Source organism: Perca fluviatilis, chromosome 3 (assembly GCF_010015445.1).
Source record: "Perca fluviatilis chromosome 3, GENO_Pfluv_1.0, whole genome shotgun sequence".
Lineage (NCBI taxonomy): Eukaryota > Metazoa > Chordata > Actinopteri > Perciformes > Percidae > Perca > Perca fluviatilis.
The window spans coordinates 1,037,734-1,060,943 of NC_053114.1; the positions used below are offsets into that span (position 1 = coordinate 1,037,734).

The 23,210-nt window shown below is 40.2% G+C and overlaps 1 protein-coding gene across 2 annotated transcripts; it reads right to left on the reverse strand.

Moving 5' to 3' along the window:
* Positions 1–21: 21 nt before the first annotated feature.
* pdpr (pyruvate dehydrogenase phosphatase regulatory subunit) lies at positions 22–18,561 on the reverse strand. 2 transcript variants are annotated; one of them, XM_039794675.1, is made up of 18 exons: positions 18,432–18,561; positions 17,449–17,722; positions 16,868–17,001; positions 16,222–16,303; positions 15,518–15,681; positions 15,291–15,412; positions 14,717–14,834; positions 12,563–12,712; positions 11,409–11,601; positions 11,044–11,168; positions 9,525–9,680; positions 9,288–9,421; positions 8,799–8,947; positions 8,606–8,718; positions 7,457–7,551; positions 5,893–5,982; positions 5,161–5,343; positions 22–4,328 (listed from the first exon to the last, which is right to left on the reverse strand). In XM_039794675.1, the coding sequence occupies exons 2-18, from the start codon at positions 17,709–17,711 to the stop codon at positions 3,921–3,923; spliced, it is 2,679 nt and encodes an 892-aa protein (XP_039650609.1). In that variant the 5' UTR covers positions 17,712–17,722; positions 18,432–18,561; the 3' UTR covers positions 22–3,920. The 2 variants fall into 2 exon arrangements, with proteins under 2 accessions (XP_039650609.1, XP_039650610.1); XM_039794676.1 differs by having other exon boundaries at positions 17,449–17,658; positions 18,432–18,554.
* Between the last annotated feature and the right edge of the window lie 4,649 nt (positions 18,562–23,210).

Here is a 23,210-nt window from a genome sequence, read left to right on the forward strand (position 1 = left end):
ACAGAAGTGAACACATTAAAGCAAATTCAACAAACTTCTCTTTATATTTTACATGAAGTATATTAAACAGCCAAATATTTTTTAACATGATATAAATACATTAGTGTAAAGCTCTGAAGAAAACGCTGGCATTTACAGATTAGTCCAGCACGAGTAGTGCTAAAATAGAAACATTAAATGAGACCAACATGCTCCAAACTTATATCCAGTGGTGTGTTTCAGCACTGAAAAAGGCAACACGACCACTTCACCGCTTTTCCAGACCTTCACTGACATTTAATGTGTACCGTTCCCTTTTTATTTTTGGATGGTATATGTTATACTTCTGCTATAGCGCTCTCGGCACCCAGTGCTAGAGTTTTGTTTAACTGTCAAAATACAAGAAAACTCAAATTCCCAAACACCATAGAAAGCCAATAACAAAAAACAGCTGCTCATGTTTAGTGCAAATGTTTGGAACAATTTCCCTTCACTCGTACACTCAAACATGTAGTCCGTTGAACTGTTAACAAAGAAAATCACAGCAGCGATATGACCAAATAGGCCAAGTGATCAGTGTCGACAGATGAGTTTGTCTTTGCAGCAATGTGTTTCAGACACCTTCACACAGAATCCAGAGGCTCACAGCTGCTGGACTCTCAGGCATGAAGCCTTCAGTGAAGATACAAAATAGGGACTTAATGGGACAACATTAATCCCAAGCTCCTGTACCTTTTTTTTTTGGAAATAAGTCTAAAATTTGTTATATTCTTGTATAAATGAGGACCCAAAAGTTTCTCCACATAAATCCAAAGCAGAGTGACTGAGTCACTGATGTACTACAGTAGCAGCTCAGGTCACAGCACTGGAACTAAATGAATCCACACTGTACTCTACTACTACTACTACTATGAACTGATGATCCATTGCACTCTCGTGTAAAATGCTTCATTTTCTCCCTGTTGCAGCTGGTTTCTTTTTTCTGGTTCCATTCTGAGTTCATACGTTACCAACCAGAAACTAATAAGTATATATTTTACATCTGTTAAGTATTCCTCCTTACATAGAAGGTCATTATAGTGGAAAAGCCTAAGATGTTAGCAAAATATTACAAAGCAAGTCAGATTAAAACAAGTATGAAGGTTTTAGAGAGGCTTTACACATTCCAGCGCAGCATCTGATCTTTGGAAATATCCAGCTAACAGAAAAGGCCATTTTCTTTTCCCTTCCAGAGGTAAAAGTGGTTCAGACAGCCCCACACCGTTTACTTAGCCTGACAAGCCAGACCCACATTAAGATGCAAATTAAATTTGCTGCCGCTAGGGTGCATCTAGATTTCTAGGCTACTGTTTACTGGTACTGCTGACAATCCCCTGCTCTTGACATCAGAAGGATTTTTAAGGAATTAAAAATATTGTTTTCAAACTTGGGGTGGAACGCTTCACAAAAGTCATGATTGTGTTCATTTCACGGTTTTCGGTTCAGTTTGGTGCATTTTTGGTACGGGGGGGGGGGCATTGCCAATTTCAACATGCTTTTCATTTATTGGCCCAAAAACAGTGAACTGCTTGCCTTAACAAAATTCTGACTAAGAACATAGAAACAAACACTTTCATTGTCAACTCTTTATTAAAAGAATGGTTTTCTAATTAGTGCAAACAAAAAAAGCAGCTCTTATTTTTTTATATAAAAATGGCCAAATTATAGACTACTATAGAAGGCCATAAACAAAGTGAAGATTCAGCTCAACATAAGCTCTTTAACAACAGTAGACTAGAACACGTCAGTTCTTATTTTAAATGTTCATTTTCCAATTTAAAGTGCAGTATTTTAAATACCATGAATGAACGGCTGGATTTTTTATCGAAAGGAAAAATGCTACTGTGTTATTAAAATAAATTTGACAAATAAGACTGAAATGAACCAAACGATACATACATGTCCCACACTGTGACTAGAGGATTCTTGACTTGAACCATTCCATCTCAAATTCAAACTAAGCAAATACTTAAAGGATCAATATGTCATTTTCCAACCATATACATGACAGGTAGACAAAGAGTTAGAGATACACTATAAATAAGCCTTTTGTTACTCTGATCACCATTTTGCACTTTTTTGATTCACAAACAAAAACCTTTAAACAAGATTGTAAAACAGATTTAGTCGGTGTCTAGAGATATGTGTCTATCAATCACTGGGAGTTGTAACACTGGGATCCCTGTCCTGCTTTCATGATCCCTTTCATTTTAACATGTGCTACCCTCCTCAAGCACACTCAATTACTAAATGCTGGACATAAGATCGAGTGAAACAATCTGCATCCAAATGTGAATATGAAATTATGAGGAAGCAGCATATCAGAGCACCAGTACTGCACAACAGAGAGGTTTTTGCTCAACCATATAGCCATTTGAACCATTGGCAGGATGAATTCAATATTCAACTGCCGTTCTTGTGGTAACATTGTTCTTCACAACAGCACTGCTGAAGAGACTCCCTACCAGCCCCAGACCAGCTCATCTGTAGCTCTGAAAGAGGACAAGAGGGCCAAATGACTAAAGGTGTATACGAATGCAAATGTAGGAAAACATCAAGCCGTTGCTGACAAATGACTTTTACATGTACAGCAAGCATGTGAAATAATGCATCATCAGAGGGATAACTGCAAGAATGGAACAACTGACCAAAGTATCAATGTTTCATATACAGCTGATATGACTTAAAGCTGATCGACTAGAAAAAAGGTGCAGTACTGAAAATAGAGATTTTATACACACTAGCTATACAAAAATACATTACTTTATTTCAGATCGCAATGAAGTCCTTCCTTTACACAAACATCGTAACTCTGGATCAGGCAAAAATCATATCGCCAGTGGAAGATATTGTGGACTCCAACCAACATGTTTGGAATACAGACAGCCCCAGCTTTCCCATCCTGACTTCACCTAAACATCAGCCACACATTCAGCAACACACATCAATCTAACAAAACTTGAGCATCAAACGAGCAATGCTGCTTCAAAACGACCAGGGTGATACATAACATAAAGCAAAACATAAATAACAATTACCGTAAATACATTACCACAAGCTCGACACAGCAGAATAAAGACAGCAGATTATAAAGACACAATCAATAGGGAAAAAGTCATTTTGCTTTACTTTTAGGCTTTAAGGAGAGCCTGGGAAGCCTTTTAAACAGGACTGGAAGAGGTGTAAACAATGGTTTACTAATGATGATATCAGGCTTCCTGATTATTCCCCCTGACTGGGGACGATAATGTAGTGACAATGATAGTAGTGGACAGTATCTGACTTAGGCCACATCGCTCTCTAGATCACATCACGCATATTTTTGACAGCAGAACATTTTTAATTTGTAAAATGACATTGACGTCAACAACTGTGTTGACTGTGTAGGCATTTTGCACATTAGCATTGAATGACATCTCTTTCAAACTGTTCCAGACTGTGCGGTGTCAAATCTGGAACACTACTGCAGAAGATAGTCTGTCTAAATCCCTTCGGGGTGGTTACAGTGAACTACGTGAACACATAGTGTTGATGTTGCCTTGACCAAGGCACTTAACCATAGAGCGCTCCAGTTAACCGTGGAACGTGTTTGAGTGTGAAGCCGGGCAGGGCAGAATTTGATTTGACACAGGTGTATTGTTGTATTGCTGTATTTGATACAGCTCAAGCATTTGGTGCCTCCTAAATATTGCACTTTCAAAAGAGGGAGATGCAGCGTGGAAGTTAAATACTAGATAGACAAATAGCGATTGTGCATACAGCCCTCGGATTAGGAACTAGAAAGGGGACGATGTAGATTGGCACTGCCAGGTAAGTGCAGGAGTGGATTGAAAAACTGAAGGAGTGTCACAGAAGCCCCTTCTGAGGCAAAAGCGAGGCCTTCCATTTTCTATTACTCTGCATCACTTCGCCTGGAGGTTGCTTAACTCCATGTCTTCCTTGCGGCGTTTTTGCTGGGCGAAGAGGGAGCTGAAGGGGTAGAGTTTGGCTTTGGCTGGGTAGCGCTGGCCAGCAATGTCCACCTCATAGTCCCCACGGTTGATGAAGTCTGGGGTGATGGGTGTGGGGAGCCCCTCTGGGCCTGGCGGCGGAGATACGAAGCCAAGGCAGACGTGGCGCTCCAGAGTGTAGCTGTAGGCGCTGCTGGTGGTCGTCCCAGCTAGCTGACCGTTACGGTAGATGGGCTCGCCCCACCACGGCCACAGGTCCAGCTCAGTGTCGTGGTCCTCTAGAACCAGCATGACAAATCGCCGAGACGGACCATCCTGACGCTGCTGCAGCAAGGCCTCACGACCAAGGAAGTCTGTGTCCTGATGGAGGCATAGAGACAAGACGAGCCAGAAGGAAGACGTGGCAGAAAATATAGGTGAAGAAAGACAAATGTGGGAAATTGAAAAAAGTGGGGGTGAAGGACAGGAAAAAGGGCAAAGTAGCGAAGAGAGGAGGAGAAAGTAGGAAGATAAAGGAAGGAGCACCGTTAGGTGTTTCGGGACATGGTCTACAAACAATAAAAAATCTACAAACACTGCACAGGAAAGAACTTTTCATTTCATACATTTCTTCGATAAACTGTACAGTAAAGACATCGACTCATCTGAAAGCAATCTGTGAAACCAATTCTACACTGTGAGGTCCAGTCATTGATACTGTGTCGACATTATTACTGTATATGTGCAACAGACAGCACACCTGATGTTCCATTGTTTTCTGACTAACTTTACCACTGCTGGTGTAATGTGCCACCTGTTGTGCCTGCAAGTGCAGCTTGGTGACAATCGTATCTCTACGTCCTAGCTAAGACTATAACACTGATGTTTTAGGTTTTAGCAAGGCAGATTGCATAGTACCTTTTAATATTCTCTCATCTTCCAATCGTTATGAAGTAAAAAATAAAGTGCAAAATTTAAGCAAGAGCTTCAATTGTAAATCAGTTTGGCTAAGTCATAGTGTAATAATGTAATAAACAGAAATGCAATGCATCAACACTTTTTTTGCTGAATAGCTTCTTCGCTAAAGTTACCTTGCTTGGTAACAGCAAGGACTGCTGTTACAAAATAAAAGGCTTTTTGTAACTCAAAACCAGAAAGTAGTAGTCAGAACCCCCACTGGCTGACATCATACACAGCTGAAATGGCAACAGACCTTGTCAAATTTAACCCTGAACTCCCGTCCACACTCCAGCGGGGTGGTGAAAGCGTCGAGGTCCTGACCCCAGAAGGCAAAGAATTTCTCTATGCGTAGGCTGCGCAGCGCGTAGTACCCGGAGTTACGAATCCCATACTTCTGACCCACTGACATCACCTCGTTGTACACATGCAGTGCATACTGTGGAGAGCAGAGGGAAACACTAATGTTAGAGTTGATGTACTGTGCCCATGGGACATGGGCCAAACTAAAAGATCAAAGCACACATCAAATACATTTTTCCCAAAGATGGTTTCCGTAATTTAGGTAGTTCTTATCATGCTGATGTTTGTTCAAGTGTTAATTTTTCTGATAAGTTTGGTTTTTATTAAATATTTGATGCTATAAAACTAGGGTAAAACGTCATGATTGACAGCTGTGATTGACTCGCGAATGGTTGGATGGGTGTATAGGCGGGACTTTGACACTGCTGCTCCACCGCCCGATCACTACTGCCCAGGTGTCTTCACTTTTGTACACTGCTCCCTTGAAGGGTTAAATGCAGAGAATGAATTTCACTACATGTATGTGACAATAAGGTACCTTTACCTTTACAGTGAGAGGAAGTGGAGACGCGTCCTCCATCTTTACATACAGTCTATGGTACTGAAAACTACTTTACCAACCATCCTGTGGAATGGTGACTGGATACATATTTGTTTTGTGTGTGCAGATGTGAGCAGGACGCACCTCTATAGGCATGTAGAGCATGAAACCTGGTTCTCCAGTGTGAGTCATACTCATCACTCGGATTCCATTGGCATAGCCAACACTCATCTCCTGTAACACACACACACACACACACACACACACACACACACACACACACACACACACACACACAAAAAAAAAAAAAAAAAAAAAAAAAAAAAAAAAAAAAAAAAAAAAAAAAAAAAAAAAAAAAAAAAAAAAAAAAAAAAAAAAAAAAAAAAAAAAAAAAAAAAAAAAAAAAAAAAAAAAAAAAAAAAAAAAAAAAAAAAAAATATTAAAAAAAAATTTTTTTTTAAAAAAAAAAAAAAAAAGATCAAACCTAAAGTAATGCAGCTGCAATTATTTCAGCTACTTCAACAATTAATAGTACCACTCTCCCCACTGCTATCACTACTATTATTATTATTATTATTATGTAGGGCCCTATAATTTCCGATAAAACACGGACGGAATCGCGGAATCAACACATGAAAATGGAATTCTGTTATACACGTGGAATCGCACGGAATTTGCATATATTTTGTTGACATATTAAATAAACGATTTTTTTTTTTACTTCCTTCTCATTTTTCAGTTTAAAACAACAAGCGGAGAAAGGTCTCAACAACAAGCAGAGACCGGTCTCTACCTAAACCGTGGCAAAATGGTACAGCCTGTTGCCTAGTAACCATACATCATCATGTTCACGTTGAGTTTGTTGCGAGGGAAAAAATGTCGAAGCGAGTGGCGCCTCCCGATAAGACAATGGTTGCTAAAAAATTAAGAAACTCTGAATTAAGTGCTAAATACCGGGCTGAACAATACCCCAACAACTACTATGAGTCTGGACAATGACTGCTTTGTAAGTTTTGTCAACATACTGTTGACTGGACCCGCAAAGACACACGCAACGACCATTTGAAATCAAAAGCTCATCTCAAGAACAAAGCTAAATCTACAGCGGGAAAATCCCTCCAGGTTACCATTGAGGCAACGACAAAATCAATAGATGCAAGGCGTGAGTTTGTGGAAGATTTTGTTGCAATGTGTGCTGAAGCTGACATACCGCTAGAGAAAATGAAGAGGATACGTCCGTTTCTTGTTAAACATTGCAAGCAGGGAGGAGCGCTTCCAGAAAACGCCAGCAGCCTCAGGCAGAGCCCCCTGCCGCGGGTCTTTGACCAGCACGCGCAAAAAGTGCTGAAAGAGAGCCGCGGAAAGAAAATCTTCGTTGTTGTCGACGAAGCCTCTGACAACCGAGATCGCAGTGTCCTCAACATTGTTATAGGTGAGCGTCCAAATAGCTTTTAAGTAGGTAATTTTGAATGTGCTTTGCTGAATATATTAACAGTTTAAATAAAAAGCTGAATTGTGAGTTTGTGTCACTGAGTTTTTAAAGGTCAATACTGCTTAGAGGAGAAAAGAAAACAAGCAAATCCGAAAAATCCGAAACGGCTAAAAATAAAATAAAACACAGAATTTGAAAAAAAATTAAACGGATTTCATAGGGCCTTAATTATGATTACTCTATTAATGTCCATTTAAACTACATTTTGTTTCCTACCTTACAGAACATGGAGGGGAAATGGTCAGGTGTCATGGAAACATATGACAGCTCAGCCAGAACATCCATTGCACGAGGTCCAATCAGATTTAAAGCTGTGGGTCAAGAATCAAAATTATAAACACTCGAGAAAGACCATCTGGCTAACAACGTTCAGCTTGTGTTTGGTACTTTAATCCTACAGCTTCCCTCACTCAGTTCACAATGAATGTTAATACAATAATTCACAATAATAGTATCTGTTTAAAGTAGGGCTGCACGATATAAGAAAAATATGCAATATGCAAAAACGTTGAATATGGCGATAAAGATATTACATGCTATAAATAAACAGATATTGAAGTGTTGAAGTATTCTGCTAAAATACAATTGCTTGTTGAATTTAACAACTGCTTTTGGAATTTAAAACGAAAGGAAATCACTTCCAACATTCTTTTATCAAACAAATTGAACATTCGATTGAATATAAAATGCACTACTGAAAAAAGTGAGGTTTTCTACGGATAAAAAAAACTCAGCGTCTTATGCGATATGTGTATTGCGCCAGTTAATATTGGGATGACGATTAAAAAAAAAATAGCTTGGACAGCCCTAGTTTAAAGCATGGCTTCCTTTGTGTTTACTAGCTATTCCTCTTGAACATGGCCAGGAGTAGTTCAGGAGTTAAGTCTTAAAATACAGAAAAGATAGTGTATCTTGAGTGTTTCATAATTTTTTTATCAAAACTTGAGCTTATTCTATTCTAACTTTTTAGGAAATGAATATCAGCATTAATGAATATTTTGATCATTAGCATAGGGCCTACGTTTTAGGATAGAGCTCCTCAGTTGGTGTTTTTACCTTGCATATAAAAGATAGCAAGTAGACCTATTGTTGTTCACATTTCAGGACAGTAAAGGTAATTACATCACACATACACAAATTAGATTTTGGACATTTAATTAACCACCACCTTGGCCCCCCTAGTGTCTGATTTTAACCCTGAACCCAGAATCAGGCCACTTAAATAACTGGGTGAAGAGCAGAAAGTGGATGTAGGATACTGCTGGCCTTTTATACCGGTGCATTGCTTCCACCCTTTAATATTATTGTGTGGGCACTAGATGGCGACATCACTGCAACACCTCAACAATGGTGCTGTGTGCTTACCAGTGTACTTCCAGCTGACATCCTCTAGGTGCAGGTCTGGGTCATTGGGCATGTGTTTCTTTATCCAGGACCAACAGTGGACCTGCTGGTCTGTCGGAGAGACGATGAAGAAGCTGGAGAAGGGAGAGAAATTGGAGTTGTTTTAAATAGTCAACTGCATGTCTGCGGTATTATTTGCCTAGGTGTTACAAACCTGTTCTTGCTGAGGCGGGCCACGCTGCAGTCGTTCTCATAGCCTCCCCTCTCATTCAGCATGCCGGTGTGGACGATATGTCCAACAGGAACATCCAGGTCGTTGGCACACAGATGTTGCAGCAGGTCCAGGGCCTGGTCCTTTGTTGACTGGGACATCAGTACAAACCACAAGGTTCAACTTAAATTGCTTCACCACAGTGGGTGCAGTACTCAGGGACTGAATACATAACTGCTGCATCAGTGGCTCCCAGTTGACAAAAAAATTGCATAATCTGCCATTCAAACGACATTTTGCCACTTTCTGGCACAGATGAAGTTACACTGATGGAAAACACATGCTGACATCACTCACTAGATGTGACCAAATGAGCAATGTATGGTTAGAGGCCTGAACCTACAAAGAGGGAAGTGCAGAAGCAGTTTTCCGCCTCATGTGATTCAGTGTTTATTAACCACTACAAGTTGTCCATAGTGCACCGTGACTTACAGTCAGTTCAAACTTGGTGAAGGAGGACATGTCGATGACACAGACGGCTTCTTTGCAGCATTTCACTTCTTCTCCAACGATGTCAAACCAGTCTGGCTTGTAAAAGGTCTTACTCTGGTCCAGAGACAGCAAATCTACACGCACAATCAAATTTTTTTTTATCACTTGAATTCTCAAGGTTTACTGAAGACTTCAGGATAAAGAGAATGTAAAGTGTTGCTGGTGAGTAATCTGTACCTTTTCCTGGAGGAACAAAGTATTTGGGCCTTTCAAAACCATGTTTCTCCATCCAGCGAGCTCCCTGGGTGTCCAGGCGGTCATACAGAGGGCTGGTGCGCAGCTGACGCCCAGTCTGAAAGTCCCAGCGTGGAACCTTTAGTTCGTACAGCAGGGCTGGACACAAACACACACAGATATGTTGGAAGCACAGACATAATCATAACGAAGCAAAACTGAAAAAAACCTTGATATCATCATAATACTTAACTACCTTTAAGGTGGTGGAAACTCAATTATTATCAATTTGTGACTTACAGTATAGGTTGGTAATTGTGCAGATGGTGCTGCTCATTTTGAGAGAACAGCTCAACCGTATAGCGAATAGCTTTTTTATTACCTTCACCACTGTATGCTAGGGCAAGAATCTGGCAATACGAGACGTATCACAATACATGGGTCATGATTCAATATATTGCAATATATTTCGATACTGTGCGTAAGGCGATATATTGGGATTTAAAAAAAAAAATGTAAGTATAATTTTAGAAAAATTAATATTTAAAAAAAATACATGATGTTCATAAAAGTCAAAGAAGATTACTTTAGGTAAACAATTCAGTACGCCATGCCACCACCTGCCAGTTTGGGATTGTGGTTCACAGGTTCTTAGTGAGCTAATGTTGATATGCTAAAGTAGGCCAAAGTTCAGTCATAGCTACACTGTTAGCTTCTAGCAAAAAGTCAGGCCCCGTTAGGCACTGCTAGGCAGGGACACTAGTGGTGTCTCAGCATAGCCATCTAGCAGTAGGGGGTTTAAACTCAACATAAACGCGAACCACTGTCTTACATGAATATAAAAAAAAAAAAAAAAGATATTGCCTTTTTTGAAAATCAATACAGTATTGCAAAATAAAATATTGCGATATTCAAGTGTATCGATTTTTTCTTACACCCCTACTGTATGCTGTTGTTAACCAATCACAATAGAAATGAAGGCTGTAGGTTTTTTTGTAAGTCTTTTTGGTTAAAAGATATTTTATATTTTTCTCTAGTCTAAGAGGTATTATTTGCCTATCATTCCTCTTTTCATGCAAAAATGCATTCCAAAGTTCAACACAAGCTAATACGAGGCTTCTGCGGTGTTTGTTAAATCAGGTGGGTATTTTCCAAAGTTAAGGTCTTTGAAGTACAAAATTCCTCAGACAGTGTGTCCTAGCTGAACTGCAGTGGAAGTAAAGTAAAACAAAGAGGAGATTTTATACTAAAAAGACCATAACATTGGAAGGTACCCACTAGTTTTGTCTGACCTAGACATATTTTCTTCAGCTGAACTTTAGCGTGCATTTTTGCACAGAACGAGGACTGTGGATTTTATGTACTATCACTTACATTGGAATCTTGCTAGGATTGGATCTCTTTATAGCTAGTATGGACAAGAGGAACAAGTAGTGACCAATACCTCTTGTACATATGGCCATGTGAGTGTTGTTTTAAGACGCACCACACATATAAACTGTAACAAGAGCTCACTACTCACGCATGACCTCCATTACTCTGTGTCGCAGGAAGGTTCGGCTGCTCTGCAGGTTGCCAAAGCGCTTGATGTCCAGTGGCCACACATTGGCAGTGGGGTAACCATAGGTCATCCACTCTGCCAAGTACCTGAATACCAAACCACAAAACATGCCATTTGTGCTTTATTGTATTGTAATCACAGCATGTTCAGATCAAATAGCTGATCACTGAAATTACTAAACTACATATACATTTCAGACAGCCTCCTACATAATGTATCCAGGTGCAGAATACAGTGCAGTCTAGTCTTCAAGACCATTTGCTAATGTTTGTCCTCACAAATACCATAGGCTATGTTCTAGCAAATACAGTTTTACCCATGCTTACTTGCCAGCTCCTCCAGCAAAGGACAGGCCAGAGGAGTTCATCCCTGCCAGCACGTAGTAGCCAGAGATACCCGGTGTCTCCCCCATCAGGCAGCGCATATCAGGGGTGAAGGACTCCGGACAGTTGACTAGCTGATGGATCTCAGCTGATTCAAGACTCGGCATTCTCCTCAGCAAAGCACTGAGCATTGGCTCTGGAGGTAGAAGACAATAAGGTTTATATACAATCTCTTTCAAGACCTTCTTTAAAAAAGATGTTATGTACACATCAATATATTGCATTGTTAAATCAGTAATCCTTTTCTATAATTATCATTAACAAATTACGCTATGATCAGGACAACTATTGAACTAAAGCAATGCCAGTCAGTCTTATTTGTCAGCATTTAAGCCACATTTCCCCTAAAGCCAACTGCTTCCTCCCACATACATTAAGCTTCTACTTGTTTCCCTGAACCCTCTGTATGTTTTTTCATTTCAAATAACTGAAAAACCAAAACACTCCAATCACTGTTATTGCCTTTTCCCAACCACCACCTGAGGTTTTCCAACACAAGAGCTGACCCAGTGGGTCAAATGTGGCAGTACAATGTAAAACCACACTGCCAGTAGAAGCTGAAAGATGTGATGGACTCTTATTGATACCAAAATGCAACACTAAGCAGTCCCTCCAGAAAAACGCGATAATGCGATCGCATAATTCAATGCATAATCAGCCAAAGTCCGCATATTTATGCGGGGGCTGTATTTTTTTCAAATATGCCGCACTTTCGCCGCATAAATTGCAGATTTCCACGCAAAATATGCGGGGCTTGCATGATTTCATAATCCCCGCATTTTCATTGCAAAAAAGTCACATAAATCTTAGCAGAAAGTTGAAAAATGTTGCGTTTACTTCACACAAGAGCAGCCATTGTCCCCTGTTGCCATGGGAACGTTATGAAGTGATAAATGACTTTACTCACATCAGTAAAGTACAACTGAGAAACCCTACCGTTATGCAAAACAAAACACACCTTGCGTCTGTGCTACATGACCGACAGATGAGTGGATCAACTGATGTTTCTGCCTTTTGATAACTTGAATATAAGTTATGATTTAAAGCTATCTTCCTCCCTCCCAACTCAGCCTCCCACCCCTCCTACCCTCCATTACCAAAGTGGTCCCAGTCCTCCTGCATGTTCTGGATCTCCAGCTGGTTGCGTCCCTCAGTAAAGATGGGTTTGGGGTTCTTCTCGAAGCCCCCTGATAGAAGGCCTCCCTGCCATGGCCGTGCATATAACCTGCCGTCCATATCCATCACCACTGGAGACAAGACACAGAGTCAGTAAGATCACCTCCTCCGGGCTTGGAACCTCATGTAACAGGCATGAACATGCAGAAAATGTTACTTTGACGGTAAATAATGACTTTGATTTCACATGTATATTATCAATCAATACAAGGGGCCAAGCGGCTAAATTATTTCACAGTAAGGAAGACATTCAATTCAAAACATTTAATTATAGGCACAAATTCTATCCTCTCTCTCACAAACACACACTTATTCAACATGCAGTCACAAGAATCAAGGGAAGTTACGTTTTATGGTGTATTTCAAGAAGTTTTCCTTCTCCAGTCTATACATGCAACATAACTGGCACTGAGAAACAGTCCACTGTAATGATGATAAAACTACTTGCTAAAGTGATGGTTCGGAGTAATTTCACCCTAGGGTCCTTTGCACCATGACCTCGAGCCAAACACTCCCCCAGAAGCTTTTTTCACCTGGGTCGAACATAATCTCTGCTGTTGTTGCTGCTGCTCTAAGACGAGTGCTTAGGGCCGTCTACAAATTACAACACCGAAAAGAGATGCAACAAAAATATTTATTAAAGTGACCATATTATGAAAAAAACACTTTTTCTGGGATTTGGGGTGTTCTTTTGTGTCTCTGGTGCTTCCACACACATACAAACTTTGAAAAAAATCCATCCATGCTGTTTTGAGTGAGATACAGGTTTCTGAATGTGTCCTGCTTTCAGTCTCCTGGTGAGCTGTTCAAAATCGACCAGGACTGTGACGTCACAGTCCGAAATGAGCTGGCTAACCACAACCGTTACCTCGTAGCATTAGCGTTAGCCGGCTAATGCTAGCGTTAGCTGGCTAATGCTACGTCGTTCTCAATAGCAAAGCACTGCTACAACACACACAAGTTCACCATAATCTACAAAAGAACTACTTACATGTGCGCCCTCATTTAGAAGTCTCCCAGCTAATCCTGCCTTGTAACTGACCAAAGTTGGAGAAACAGCCTTTCTTTTACTGTCTCTAGAGTTAGCTAGCTGACACATCTGAGCTACTGCGCATGTGCGAGTGCAATCAAAGATAGTACAGACGAAGAAGATGAAAAGAGGTCTCACTCTGTAGCTAAAACAGAAACCAGGTGAAAAGAGGATCTGCAGCAGTGAGAGAGAGCTGTGCAGTACAACAACAATATGGTGTTTTTTGAAAATTAAACCATGTAAACCTATTCTGGTAAAACCTTAAAATACAGTTATGAACCCGAAAATGAGCATAATATGGGCGCTTTAATTTAACTTTTTTTTTAAAGTAAGTGCTGTAGAATAACTAGCAGGAGACAAGTTATAATTGAGGTAAGTTTGGAGACATTACCTTATTTAATCATTAAATTAATAAATATTTTTGTTGCATCTCTTTTCGGTGTTGTAATTTGTAGACGGCCCTAAGCACTCTTACTGCCCGGTAGTAACAGCAGCAGCAACAGCAGAGAGCAGAAGCCAGCAGGCAAGTGTTATTTACATAAACTTCTGGTGTACTTACAAACTTTACAATCCATCGTTTTATGAGTGCATAACCTATTTGTACTACTGTAGACGTTTGGTATCATTTTGGGCATTATTAGTGGGGTAATGTTAAGAGACACTTCGGATCCATTAGCCCCTGCGCTAAGCTATTCAGCTGATAACGTTACTCTACGCTAACTCTCCCAATGTTCGACCCAGGTGAAAAAAGCTTCTGGGGGGGTGTTTGGCTCGAGGTCATGGTGCAAAGGACCCTAGGGTGAAATTACTCCGAACCATCACTTTAAATTGAGATGTTGGCTATAAAAAAATAATGTGCAAACTATAAAGGCTTTCAACCACAGAGCAGATCTTGTGTCGCTGGGTGTTAACTAGGAACTTCATCTTTGAAGAGAAAACTAGGGGACAGGCATTATATTTAGATGACAAAACTGTAAAAGTGATTGGAATTTGCGGGCGCAGAGGTCTAAAAAGTTAATTTTCTGATGTGTTAAACGTGTGAGACCTGGCGTGCTGGGTGGAAGTGGCTCCTGGAGAGGTTTGGTGAGGAGGTAGAAGTGTTCACAGCCATGAAGAGGAACCGACACCTTCGTCTCACTAGCCTGGCCCAGCTCGTAAGCCCACTAGAGCAGAGACAGACAGAACAATATAGAGTATGTATATCTGCTGCTCTAAACACAGATATATTGTGCCCCATATTGTGTATATTGTGCCAAGTGCCAAACATACCAAATAAGATTAGCTAGAGTAGGGACTCAAACTCAAAACTACTGACTAAAATTGTCCCCCCATTAAACTGGCACTGGCTCCACTAATGTCGTAAGAAATAATACACAACGAATTCCCTGTGGGAGACTCTACATTCTGGTCTGTAAATCCTCTCAATTTGTTTAGTCATACTGTGTTTATCTATTAACATAATGTAGGCGAGAATCAGACGCAGATCTTTGTTAAACTAAGGCAGGAATAAAGAATACATTCCTAAATGCTTACGAAGGACTTCCCTCATTAATTCATCGATCTAAGTTAGCACTGATATTGTTAATACTCGTACATTTGTATCCCACTCCGAGGTTTACCTGTCCAGCACAGTTGACAAAATATTCACACTCGATGGAGCCACGATCAGTCTCCACCGCCGTCACTTGACCCTTCTCCACCAGAACCTGCTGAACAGTGGTTCGCTCCAGGATCTGAACCCCTGGATAGGATGAGAAAGACAAGGAGATGTAAGAGGAGGCAAACACAGGAGGACATTAGTTATAATTGTCCATTAATGCTCAATCAAAGGCAAGTTGTGAGTTACCTCTTCCAGCTGCAGCCACAGCCAGGGCATGGTTAACATCAGGTGGAGACACCACAGCGTCTGCAGGGAGGTGGAGCGCCCCCACCAGGTCATGAATGTTAACAAGAGGGTGAAGTTTGGCCACCTCTTTGGGCTTAATGATGTTACAGCTGATCCCCATAACCCTAGGAATAGAGGTAAAGATGAAGGACTTATACTAATACAGATGTTAAACTATAAAAGGTCATGCATATCTAAACTGGTTCCAGAGCTCTGACTCATTTGAATATTTGATCAAATCGGTGATGTGGGCTGTGTAACATAAACATACAATATCATTTAAAAAAATGACAGCTGTCATTATTTCACATTTGGATGTGAAGACTGATGATTACTCAGCTCAGTGTGTAGATGTGATTTTCTACCAGTAATAGAAGTGTCCAGTCAAAGAATAAAAGTAATCATGAAGCATTATGCCACCACCAGGCAAAACGTTTGTATGTCCTGGAGTGGCCAAGTCAGAGTCAAGACCTTAATTAAGTCAAGCATTTGTGGCTAGACTTGAGAATTGGTGTTCACACAAAGTCCTTTTGCAACAGAACAGAGCTTGAGCAATTTTGTAAAGAAGTGTGAGAAAAGTTTGTGCAAAGCTGTCTCATCCACAAGCAGTTAATACTGCCAAAGGTAACTCTACTAAACATTGACTTGAGGCTTTAGGGTCTTACTTTAGCCGGGATGCCAGGCGCTTCAGAGAGAGGAAGCGATCCTGATTTTGGGCCAGACACAGAGATCCAGTCTTCACATAACCTGAAACACACATACAAACACACCAAACCACATATTATGTGACTCAGCAGGTCTCAAACTACTCAAGGCTCTTCCCCACTCAAATACTCTACTTAAAAAAAGTAAAGCCAAAATGATAATAAACCTCAAAACTAAAGGGAATTATCATTCTAGCTTTGGAAAAGACCAAAACATATGATAAGTTGTGGCGAGGCACAACAAAATATCTTTGACTTCTATAAGAAATGGTTAGTAGCGCATGCCTCATGCAAATGTTTTAACTGCATTACTGTAAAAATTACTTTAATGAAAAACAATGCCATGAGTAGCTTGCTTCATTGTCTGAAAATGATGCACTCCACACCTCTATATCCTATAGGGATAAAAGTTCAAATGGTAGTAAAATAGATTAAGAAATAGTAAAATTAGATAATGAACCCGATAGTTATATGTATCTGGAAAATGTTTAGGCAATTTATTTGCAGTAGGATAATAATATGAGTCATATAGTGAACCTCGGTCTTCATGAATAGCAACAGGAGAAGTTAAATATGAGTGAAAGCGGAACATGACAAAGTGGCTGACCTGTTTTGATCCCAGTCTCTTCCTCCAGCTGCAGATAAAGACTATTGGAGTAGTTTGCCATTTGACACTCTATGGAAATAGGCTTGGCCACACTGACAATGCCAGCACACAGTCTGGTTGTTCCTGCACCAAGCCTGCCAACAAGGTAACAGGAAAGGCATTAGCAGAACATTATCCAATCGACAACTCTTTTTACTAATCCTCTATTGCCTCCGAATGTAGAAACTGTCTATATTCCATATCCCTGCACTCTTTTAAATAAACATGTTAAACACAGGAATGTAAGAAACTGTAAGATACTGTAATGTTAGTAGGCCTAATTAAAATAGATATGAGAAATGGTACATGAATAGCACGTGTGTGTGTGTGTGTGTGTGTGTGTGTGTGTGTGTGTGTGTGTGTGTGTGTGTGTGTGTGTGTGTGTGTGTGCGCACATGCATATACTTAATGCCAACCCTTCATAAGTGAGTGTCCCACTTGGGCCTCCCCAGCCAAGAAAGTCTAAAGACGCCACTGACCCCTCTACCACCACTTCAACTTCAAACATCCCCAACAAATGAAACTACAGGCATGTATCTCACCTGCCCTGCTCCAGCAGCACTACATCAGTCCAGCCCAGTTTGGCAAGGTGGAAGGCTACTGATGTTCCCATAATACCTCCTCCACAGATCACCACGCGGGCCTGGCTGGGCAGTGGGAGCAGCTGGGAGTCTCCACTGACAGCCATACAGTGCGGGGAGGTCCAGAGTCCCCTGCAGGCCAATTTGTACCCCGTCTGAGGAAGCAGCAGCCTGGGGAGCAGAACAGGGGACAGAGCCCTGGAGCTCCTCACACAGCTGCACATAGCTGTGCTTTCTTCAATCACAAACACACAAACAAATGCACAGTCTCACATACGGGTCATGTATTCAAGAATGTAGCTAAGGCTATTATAAGGTAGGTTACATTGTCGACACTGCAAACGTCACTAAGTTATTTTTATAAGGTTACATGAAGATGTAGCTAAGATAATGGAGTTCTTAATTCAGTTGTTGTTTTTGTTTACTAACGTTACGTATGCTGTATTTTAATTTAAAATGAACAAAAAAATGCTGTAGCTATCAAGTTGTTGTATTTAACGTTAGCTCGCATTTAACGTGTTGCATTTAACACTTTGCAACGAAGACGGGGCCTGACAAGCCAGCAAGGTTAACTTAGCTAGTCCTTGAGATGTCACAATTATATTACATGTTAGCTCTAAGTTAATCATGTAACCTTAACGTTAGTTAGCTATCCACTTCGCAGCAACTAGCTTACAGTACGTTATCTCTGTAAATTATCCTCAACTTTATCTTAGAGGTAAAACGTCTTGACGTTTGCTGACCTGTACATTCGTTAAGTTTTGTAAAATGTTTTTTGAGCTACATGATTAAAGTTAGCGTTAACGTTACTGGTAGCTAAATTAGCGTACATAGCTTAGGCTATCGAAAGGCTAGCTAGATGTTGATTATTTACCTCAGTAACGTTAGCTAGCTAGCTAAACATCTGACGCTTCCATCATTGTTTATAACGACATTAAACTCACCGAATCAGCCAAGTCCAGACACTGTGATAATCTAAGGACTGAAGTAGCTTAAATACCAGTGACTGAGTTCCAGTGTTGTTGGGGTACAGCAGTCAGTACCAATGTCAAACTCTATAGAATCACAACAACTGGCACTTCCGGTCTAACAATAAAATCCGCCTGCTTATGGAAGCGTTTTATTGTTTTATTATTTACTGACCTAGCGCTAGTTAGACGGACTCCTTAGTTGACTAGCCCGATTTAATTTAGATAGGTTAAAGTGATGGTTCGGAGTAATTCACCCTAGGGTCCTTTGCACCATGACCTCGAGCCAAACACCCCCCCAGAAGCTTTTTTCACCTGGGTCTAACATTGGGAGAGTTAGCGTAGAGTAGCGTTATCAGCTGAATAGCTTAGCGCAGGGGCTAATGGATCCGAAGTGTCTCTTAACATTACCCCACTAATAATGCCCGAAATGATACCAAAGGTCTACACTAGTATATATAGGTTATGCACTAATAACACGATGGATTGTAAAGTTTGTAAGTACACCAGAAGTTTATGTAAATAACACTTGCCTGCTGGCTTCTGCTCTCTGCTGTTGCTGCTGCTGCTGTAAGACGAGTGCTTAGGGACATCTACAAATTACAACACCGAAAAGAGATGCAACAAAAATATTTTTTAATTTAACTTATTTTTTTAAAGGGGTGATAGAATGCAAAACCGATTTTACCCTGTCATAGTTGAATAACGACAGTTTGGTGGGTAAATAGGACATACATAGAAGCTCAAAATCCCACTGACACCCCTTTACTATGAAAATCTCATCTTTTGAAACTGCCGCTGAAAACGGGCGAATCCCAACAAAGCTAGTTGCTTGCGCAAGCATCTCAAAATCCGGAACCTTAAGAGAACAGTCACGCCCCAACATTTACACAACTGACCTGAGATCAGGTAGTTTTCTGAATCTAGCTAGGTCACGCAGATCTCTGCTATTCCATTACAAAATTCACTTCTGAAACTTTTTTATGCGAGAAATCAACCATATAAAGCTTGAATATGGGCCGCTTTACGAAAATGGATGGCTAATTGCAAATTTTCTCCGACTGTGTGTCGGAGTTTAGTGCCGGTGTTGGTGCTGCCTTGGTTGCTACATCGCCACCCGGGATTCCAGCGGAAGCTTGTTACGCCAGTTGTTCCGCAGGTTCCAGTTAATCTTATAATGGGTATGTGTGTTGAGTTATTTAAACAAACAATCGGGAAATAAAGCCTCTTGTCCGCGAGTCTCATTGATAGAGCCGCGGTGAGATGGAGTCCATCAATGAGAGCTAGCTAGCCTCCTCCTAACTCTGACATTTACAAAAATACATTCAATTGAAACCGAAATCGGACAAGTGTTAGCTAAGCTTTGTAAGACCTTGAGGAACCTGTAATATTCATGTTATCTAATTTACAAACTTTTTTTTTTTTAAATTTTTAGCCGGTATTTCCCCATTGTAATGAATGGGACATATAGCAAGCAGCTGTTCGTCCTACAAAGACGCTGTGTTCATAAAAATGCCTTAAAATCAAATCGGGCACAACGGTTAGCTTTATAAGACATTGGGGAATGATGTTGTATAAGTGGCGTGACGAAATTCAAACTGTAAATATAATTTAGTTATGGCGACAATGTAGCTAGCTAGCGCGGTATTTCCCCATTGTAATGAATGGGACATATAGCAAGCAGCTGCTCGTCCTACAAAGACGCTTTACGTTTCATAAAAATGCCTTAAAATCAAATCGGACACAACGGTTAGCTTTATAAGACATTGGGGAATGAGTTGTATAAGTGGCGTACGCGAAAATCAAACAGTAAATATAATTTAGTTATGGCGAAAGTGTAGCTAGCTAGCTGCGGTATTTCCCCATTGTAATGAATGGGACATATAGCAAGCAGCTGCTTGTCCTACAAAGACGCCAAGCGTTCATAAAAATGCCTTAAAATCAAATCGGACACAACGGTTAGCTTTATAAGACATTGGGGAATGATGTTGTAGTAAGTGGCGTGGACGAAATTCAAACTGTAAATATAATTTAGTTATGGACGCATAGGTAGCAGCTCGCGGTATTTCCCCATTGTAATGAATGGGACATATAGCAAGCAGCTGCTCGTCCTACAAAGACGCCTACGCGTTCATAAAAATGCCTTAAAATCAAATCGGACACAACGGTTAGCTTTATAAGACATTGGGGAATGATGTTGTATAAGTGGCGTGACGAAATTCAAACTGTAAATATAATTTAGTTATGACGTAACAATGTAGCTAGCGTGGCGGTATTTCCCCATTGTAATGAATGGGACATATAGCAAGCAGCTGCTCGTCCTACAAAGACGCCACGGGTTCATAAAAATGCCTTAAAATCAAATCGGACACAACGGTTAGCTTTATAAGACATTGGGGAATCTGTTGTATAAGTGGCGTGAGTAAATTCAAACTGTAAATATAATTTAGTTATGGCGAAAGTTAGCTAGCTAGCTGTATGCGTATTTCCCCATTGTAATGAATGGGACATATAGCAAGCAGCTGCTCGTCCTACAAAGACGCCGTTCATAAAAATGCCTTAAAATCAAATCGGACACAACGGTTAGCTTTATAAGACATTGGGACATTCAAAACCGTAAATGTATTATTTATAGATATAGTTATGCCGCAGCTGAAAAAAGAAAAAAAGTCTCAGAAGTGAATTTGGTAATGAAACATTGCAGTGTCTGGAATATGAGATTCTGTCGCTTCTCTAATGTATGTGTATTGGGGATTCGCTCAACCAATCAGCTCGGTCTCTAATGTCTGCGTATGGCAAGTCGCTCAACCAATCACCGCGCAGCTCATCTAAATATTCATGACCATACCATATTTGGAAGAAAAGCTCTTGTTACAAATAGGGCCAAAACACAGGGATGCATAAGGGCCCATAAAATATCAACCAGGCCATTTTCATCCCAACCAATGTTACATACCCCATTAGGAGACCATAAGGAACAGTGTGAAATACCCTATATAATCATTCTATCACCCCTTTAAAGTAAGTGCTGTAGTATAACTAGCAGGAGACAAGTAATAATTGAGGTAAGTTTGGAGACATTACCTTATTTAATCATTAAATTAATAAATATTTTTGTTGCATCTCTTTTCGGTGTTGTAATTTGTAGATGTCCCTAAGCACTCTTACTGCCCAGTAGTAACAGCAGCAGCAGCAGCAGCAGAGAGCAGAAGCCAGCAGGCAAGTGTTATTTACATAAACTTCTGGTGTACTTACAAATTTTACAATCCATCGTTTTATGAGTGCATAACCTATTCTTACTACTGTAGACGTTTGGTATCATTTCGGGCATTATTAGTGGGGTAATGTTAAGAGACACTTCGGATCCATTAGCCTCTGCGCTAAGCTATTCAGCTGATAACGCTACGCTACGCTAAGTCTCCCAATGTTACACCCAGGTGAAAAAAGCTTCTGGGGGGGTGTTTGGCTCGAGGTCATGGTGCAAAGGACCCTAGGGTGAAATTACTCCGAACCATCACTTTAAGGTCATGAATTTCCCCAATATGTTTCTGCATTTGGGGAAGCTGAAATAATTGTGGTGGGATTAACGTTATCTAGCCTATTTTCATGGCCCCTCCTAGTCCTATTACTCGACATTTTAGGGACATATTGTAGGCTACTTTTTACTACATTTATTTGATTATTTTATTTTGATTTAGTTACGAGTTACTTTGCAGATTTAGAAATCTCAAAATATTCTCAACATAATATGAAATATGATATTGGTATGGATTAATTCTGTTCCCAGCAGTAGGAAGTAGACTGCAGCAAATTGCAATTGACCCGGAGAAACGTGCACACGCCACACACAAGGGCCCAAGCTGCCCTCTTGTTGTGAGGTGACTGCACCACCAATGATCATAATCCAACAATATCATACGTTAATAGGCCACTCATGTAACAGAGTATTGCTACTTTTGTTTGGGGTAACAGATCCAAGTACTTCTTCCACCACTGAAGAATACTATCAAAGAATCGACATACTTTCAAAATAAAGTGTCCTAACATTAGATTGGGAATATCAAGCAAAATACACAAAATGTATGTGCAGCTGGGCCATCGAGGAATGACCACTAAGGGGCGCCAGAAGCCCGCTGGAGCACCAGTGTATTTGACCTGGACACAATATAATATATTTTACAGGGATTTAAAAAACATGAGCCCAGGCATTCTCTGCCAATTTGTAATTTAACGTTATCAGCTGTTCTTACAACAGAAGAGAGAAGCAACACATATTGACAAAGGTTTGAATTGTGTACATCATGGGATATTTCTCTTGACATTATATTTGTATGGCAGTAACACATTTTTAGTGGTTATTAATTAATTTCCAAAAGTTGTAGCGTTTTCCAATAAATCTTTATGTTTTTATAAAGGGGTTATAACCTGCTTATATATAAGTTGTAACTAATGGCTTCATACTTAACTGGTGGTTTGTAGATGCAATTCTACACCATTAATAAAAACACATTGTGGTGCTACCTGGTTGTGAAAAATGTGACTTTGTAGCTCTTTAGTTTATCAGTTGGCCCCTTCAACAGACCATTTGACTTCTGACCTCATGGAAAAGAGCAAGGCATTAATATACTGCAGACTAAATGGATCAGTGTGATAACCCATTGTTAAAGATGTATTTACAGATTACCAACATTCATTACTGCCTTATTACCTATAAGGAAGGACAAACACAAACCAAAGGAGTAGTACACCACATGA

Bases quoted from the DNA above. Each gene is read 5' to 3' on its own strand.
- pdpr (XM_039794675.1), bottom strand. From the start codon at position 17,711: ATGTGCAGCTGTGTGAGGAGCTCCAGGGCTCTGTCCCCTGTTCTGCTC. The intron at 14,835-15,290 runs GTAAACCTCGGA...TCTCTGCTCTAG, and splicing joins TTGTCAACTGTGCTGGACAG to TGGGCTTACGAGCTGGGCCA. The intron at 9,681-11,043 runs GTGAGTAGTGAG...GTTTGTGTCCAG, and splicing joins CAGAGTAATGGAGGTCATGC to CCCTGCTGTACGAACTAAAG.